This window comes from Eulemur rufifrons, chromosome 7 (assembly GCF_041146395.1).
Source record: "Eulemur rufifrons isolate Redbay chromosome 7, OSU_ERuf_1, whole genome shotgun sequence".
Lineage (NCBI taxonomy): Eukaryota > Metazoa > Chordata > Mammalia > Primates > Lemuridae > Eulemur > Eulemur rufifrons.
The window spans coordinates 3,511,797-3,517,796 of record NC_090989.1 but is presented as its reverse complement, the minus strand read 5'-3'; the positions used below and the strand labels follow the sequence as shown (position 1 = coordinate 3,517,796).

General features: G+C 52.3%; 1 protein-coding gene across 1 annotated transcript in view; it reads left to right on the top strand.

Moving 5' to 3' along the window:
* The first annotated feature begins 1,245 nt into the window (after nt 1-1,245).
* The window catches only part of SLC37A1 (solute carrier family 37 member 1), a 60,119-nt gene continuing 55,364 nt past the window's right edge, over nt 1,246-6,000 (top strand). Inside the window, exons 1-2 of the mRNA XM_069472252.1 lie at nt 1,246-2,104; nt 5,470-5,703. Of these exons, the coding sequence (XP_069328353.1) occupies nt 5,648-5,703 (56 nt within the window). The 5' untranslated portion in view covers nt 1,246-2,104; nt 5,470-5,647. The remainder of the gene's footprint in view (nt 2,105-5,469; nt 5,704-6,000) is intronic.

Below are 6,000 nucleotides of genomic sequence, written 5' to 3'. Positions count from 1 at the left end.
TTGCACAGGTTGGGTGAGAAAGGAGCAGCCCCGAGCAGAACCAGTGGCTAGGGAGGGGAGATGGCTTGGAGAGAGAGATGGAGCCAGGCTGGACTGGTTTGGGGTCACCAGGAATGGAGAATCAGAAAGGAGAGGGCTAGGAGAGTGCAGCCTGGCAGCCCTGGGCCTTCTCACCGGTAAGATGCAGGACGAAGTAGGCAGGTTTCCTTTCAGGATGCAGAATGCCTCTCAAAAGCCTAAAGAAGTCGTGGATTTGACTGCTCCTCAGTGCACCTAACAGGCACAGATATGAATGTTCCAGAAACGGAGCAGGGCCCCAGGGGGAAACTGTGAGGCCTGCAGAGGGGGAGGCCTTCTCCTGCCCGTCTCAAGAGGGAGGCTCAAGGTGCCTGAGGCGGGTGCCGTGGGGCGCTGTCCAAACAGACCTGTTTGAACATTGACAGCCAGGCCTTGGCTTGGTTTTATCCTTAAGTATTGTTTTAACCAGGGGCAGTTTCTTCCTGGAAAATTTCCTTTCTGCCTCACTTTGCTCTTCCAGGGAGGGGTGCTCCTGGAGGAGCTGGCTTTGGATGCTGTGTCATGTGTCACCCCTGGGAAAATAATCAGGCCCCTCGCGGGAGGGGCCCAAGGTCAATTTTTAGAAAGAGGTGAGAGTGGGATCTGGAGAACAGTTGTTCCTGGGGGAAGTGGTGCCCCCATGCTGGGCTTCTCCAGCCTAACCATGTGAGCTACCTGTGTCACACAAGTACAGGTGAGATACAAGTTGGTTCAGCATAGCCACATCCGTGAGCCCCATTTTCACGCATAGAATGTTAGCATGGTTCTGACCCTTGACAGGACACAATAGGAACCAAAGCCAGGAGTCCAGGAAAGACCCTCTTTAGCGGGAGGACACGGAGGGGGCCAGTCCTTCCTCGGGGACGTGTGGCTCTTTGCCGCTGGGTAAGATCTGCCTTGAGGACAAAGGGCCGGCGGTGCTGAGGGTGCAGGGGAGCTCCCCGCGGGCGGCTGGGGTGCACGCCAGGAGATTAGTAAATGCTCCTGCGCCCAGCGGAGCCGGGAAGGCGCGGGCGATGACCTGGGGGCGCCCCGCCCGGCGTCCCCCGGGCGTCTGCGACCCTGGGCGCGGGGATCTGGGCGGACCCGGGTGGGGCGAGCGGGAGGGGGAGGAGCGCGCGGCCGGGCCGGCGCCCCGCGGGCCGGGGAAAGCGAAAGGGCGGCGGGGCCTCCCGCGCGCCGCTCCAGGAAGTCGCGAGCAGGAAGCGCCCGCGGCGGCCGGGTCTGGCTGCGGTGCGCGGGCCTCGGCTGCGCAGGTGAGACGCGGGCCCGAGCCGGAGGCGGCCAGGAGGGCGGGACCCCCCACCGCCCGCACCTGCGGAGCCCGCAGCACGCTGGAGCCGCACCTGCTGCCGCGGGCGCCGCCCCCGCGGGGAGCCGGGCTCCGCACTCTGCGCACCCCAGAGCTTGGCCCCTCTCCGCCTTCTCTCTCTCTCTCTTTTTTCCGGTTTGGTTTGGGTCTTTTGGAGGGCTGGGGCTGGTCTCAAGCTGTTTTCGCTGAGGGAAGTCTTTGAAATTCGGGATCTAGAAGAGTGGCCCTAGGCGACAATGCCGGGCATTCCCAGACCCGGGCGACGCTGGGATTCCTGGCAAGTGGAGGCAGAGGAGCGGGTGCTGGGCTGGCAGCCGCTCCCTGAAACCCCTGGCAGGGACGAGCTTAGCTGTCCTGCCGGTCTCCTCCCCACCCCGGCCCGCGCCGCGGTGACAGCTGGGGGTCTAGAGAGCCGGCAGGAAGAGACCCGCGCATTGTCTGCCGCGAGGGGACGTGGGCGTGCCCACTGAGTTCACCTCCTCCGGGACCCGCCGCCGGGGAGGAGCCGCCGCAGAGCGTCCTCCGGTAGGCTCGGAGCGCCGGCACCCTGGGCCTGGGAGTTGTTTGTCTGCGGAGCAGCTGGTTCCCGGAGCCCGTGGGCCTCCCGGCCAGCACGAGTGACAGCGACCTTCTGGGCTTATAATTAAGGGCTTAAAACGCCAGAACGTCCCCCCGCCGCTGGCCACCAACCCTCCGGCGCCAGCAGCCCTCGCTCTGATTCCGGTGACCCAGGAGGCACAGTCTGAGGTTTGCATTTGAACGGAGGGTATGAAAGCCCTCTCCCCTCCGCCCCCAGGTTTGAATTTCTAAGGGAGGAGTTCCAAAGCCTGTCTTCTCCGGGTCTCCGTGGCTCACTGCCTGGAAGGTGACTGCCTGCCTGCCTGCCTGCCTGCCTGCCTGCTTGCCTTTGAATTTGAATTGTCTGAAATTGTGTGAGTGGGTATATATACTAGACTTTCGCCATTCATTGTCTCTTCACTAATCGCCTTTTAGAACAACCTGGGAAACCCTGGTCCCTAGACCCGTTTCGCCTTGTAGTTTTGGGACTGCATTTACAGGTTTTGTTTTGAGCAGACCAGGTTAGATGTTCTGTTTGTTGTGGGGTGGGGGGAGACCGTGTGAATGGAATTCAGATTCCTTGTTGTACTTAAGCCAAAGAAAAGATACAGTGACCATTTCCATTGATGTTTAATGTGGAGTAGGGTCTTTAAAAGCATAAAGCTGTAGAAAGTGCTTACTCTGGGAAGGAAATTGTATTCTATCTCTTGATTACAAATAAGAACAATGCATGGAAACTTTTGGGGGGGGAGACTTGCATTTCTCACTCATCTTTGCCTTTAAAATGAGACCCAGTTTAAAAATTTTGCCATTAAGTGGATTTAAAATACCTGCGGTGCTGCTTTGATTATAAGCAATGGCACTTTAGCCCCAGAAAGACCCTTTCAACATTACTCTTGCTGTTTACTCACTTTTTAGCCTCATTATTGAGCCTGTGCAGAGTGGAGGAGCTTATCTAGGGGGCATCATCACGTGGGTGGGTCTGAGGGTGGGGCTTTCAGATGTATGTATCCCTCAGCTCTTTCCACGTTACAGCTGCCTAGGTTGGGCTTTTTAAGGAGACAGGTGCAAAATCATGTGTTTTACAGATTTTAATAGAAATGCTCTACTGAGATGCTTCCTAAGTTGCTCTTTGACAGTACAATGAAATTGGACATTCTGACACTTTTCCCCAGTGGGGTGGTAAGTTTCAGGGGCTCCTATAAAGAGTGACTTTTTTAAAATGCACTGGGGCTGTGTGTCAAAACCAGGGTTTAAGCCAAGTGACTTTCTGCCCTCACTCTGCAGGGGACGGTGAGGAGGAAGAGTGGCTGGAGGGAGGTGACTGAGGGAAACAGGACAGACTGGAATGTGCCCCAAGGATGGGGCTGACTGGGCAGGCAGCCTCTCCTCATTCTTCTCCCCCATGACCAGCCCTGCACAAAGTGGCTTTGTGGGTGCTGCAGAGGCCAGGCCTCGTTAAGCTTAACGTCCCAAATGTAAAATCACTATCTTTACATGTCTTAATTGCACACACTGTGAGGATTTATAGCACTTTACTTGCACCCATTTTATAGGGGAAAGAACTTGCCATTATTTTAAAAGGAAATCAAGAAGGTTTTATTTTTCCTGCTGAGCTTTCCGTACCTTCTGGGTCTTTTGTTATAGGTGTTACCAAAGTTGCATTGAGGTTTTTATTTATTTAGTAGATGGCAATGGTGTATCTCCAGACAGACTGGACATGGAGAAGCAGCATCTAAAAGGAAGCAATTTTGTTCTGACCACCCATTTTCAGGCATCAGAAAAATTTAAACCAAATCTTTTACTCTAAAGCCATCATCACAAAATTATTACTCAAAGTATATCTGGGCCCAAACCAGACTCCACTGATTTGAGCAGAATTTTAGCTAAATGTTTTTTAAATCTAGAGGTTTCAGCAAAAGCAGTTTTGAAGCATATCCAGTCATTTGTTGCACATGAGTTTCTTGAGCAGTTGTTCTGTGCTAGGTTCTGAACTAGGAAATGGGAGGGACAATTAATCACCTACCGTCCTGGGCCTTCCTCTCATGAATTTACAAGAAGCATAATGTCAGCTTATACTAACTGAGCATTTACTGCATTCCAGGCTCTGTGTAAGTGCTTTCAGTGGATTATCTCTTTTTCCAACGCCGTAGGTGCCATCATCCCCACTGTCTAGCCCAGCAGGTGAGAGAGCAGAAAGGCTGAGAGTTGCTTGGGCCTACCCAGCCCAAGCTCAGGCTTGGGGGCAGGAGACATTCTGAATCGCACCTGTTAAGGCCCTGTGGGAGCTTAGGAGAAAGGTGTAGTTCTTCTGGCTGGAACAGAGAGAGGAGATGGGGGTGGCTTCTGGGATGAAGAATTTTGAATGATTTTGCAGAAGGTAATATAAAGGAAAATCATCGAAGTGTGTGTGTTTTTTGAAAGCTCACTCTGGAAGGAGGGCAAAGGGAATGTGGAGAACTGATTCTATTTTGGAAACATGGTGACCTAGGAATATGTCTTGAAGTTGGCTTTGGGGACAGGAGACCAGCCCTGCCTGGTGGGCTAGGCCCCTTCTTGATTCTCAGGCCTCTCTCACCATTCCTTCCCGTGTTGCCCTGCCTTCAGCCTGCCTCCATACGAGGTAATTTTCCACAACCTCTGAGGTGAGCACAGATGACAAATGAGGCAGACAGAGGGGAAGTTCATTCCGTCGGCATCAGGTGCATTTCGATTCAAATGGCAAAGCCACGATTAAAGGATTGCCTTGATCCGCCTTCTTGTCCAGGCCTACATTCCTCTGTCACTGGGCTCAAAGGTGGCCTGGCCCATATTGGGCAGAACTGAGCGAGTCTGGTGCCCTGGCCTGCCCTGATGATAGGGCACGTACTGCAAGCACCGGGCACACACTAGGTTTTGTGTGCGCGATAGTTCTGTGCAGTGTCGTGGTGAAGAGTGAGTGAGTTGTGCTCTAGATGCCTACCAGATGAGCTCTAGGGTTCCTCTTTAAAATTTTTTTTAAACAAATTATAATTGTACATATTCATGGGGTAGGTGGTGATGTTTTCACACATATAGTGTGCAGTGATCAGATCAGGGTAATTAGCACATCCATCCTCCCAAATATTTATCATTTCTTTGTGTTGGGAACATTCAGTGTGCTCCTTCTAGCTATTTGAAACTATATAATATTGTTAACTGTAGTTCTCCTCCAGAGGTATAGAACACTGGAATTTATTCTGCCTGTGTAGCTGTATTTTTGTATCCTTTAATGAATCTCTCCCAGTCTCTCTGTATCCCCTCCCCTTGGCAGCCTCTAGTATCCTCTGCCCTACATTTTACTTCTGTGCATCATCAGAACATCATTTGAAATTCATTTCCGTGATCTTTGAACAAACCGTGCTGAGGGCAGACACTCTGGTGGGAGCTCCTTCTTGTGTCAGAAGTCCATTTTTGATCTGAACTGGTACCACGACTACACATCCCTGTAGTTACTCTGCCGGTGACTCTGAAGGTGTCATCGTCAGAATACTGACTTTGGATGCCTCTCCTTCTCCTTGTAGACAGCAGAGCCACTGCCGGAAGGAAGAGGGGACGAGACCCAGTAGGACACTTATCTACACGCTTTCCAGCCCATGTAAGCCGCAGGTGCAGTTGAGAGAGAACCTGGAGCCAGGATTAATAACCTATTTATGAAGCATCCTATTTTGTGACGAAGCTCTATGATCAGTGGCAACGTAAATGGCTCAACTCCCCGCCGGCATCCGCTTCATCGTCTCCTTCTCCAGGGATCAGTGGTAAGTGCTGGCAGGTCAGTCCTCTGGCCTGGTGCTGTGTATGTGTGAGAGCTACTGTGCTGGTAGTTTTCTTGCCCCAATTTCATTATAAAACACATAAAAATTGGATCAGTGGCATCCCCGATAACTGTTGAGTTGCTTATTGGTGGTGGAAGTGGTGGCCTGGACCATTGCTGAGTTATCTTTCATCTTGGTATTGACAGATACCATTTGGACTACCGTGTGATCTTCAGTAGTTTCTGTTACAATCATGGTCCCTACAGAAAAACGGCCACTGACAACCAGCAGGATTATAAA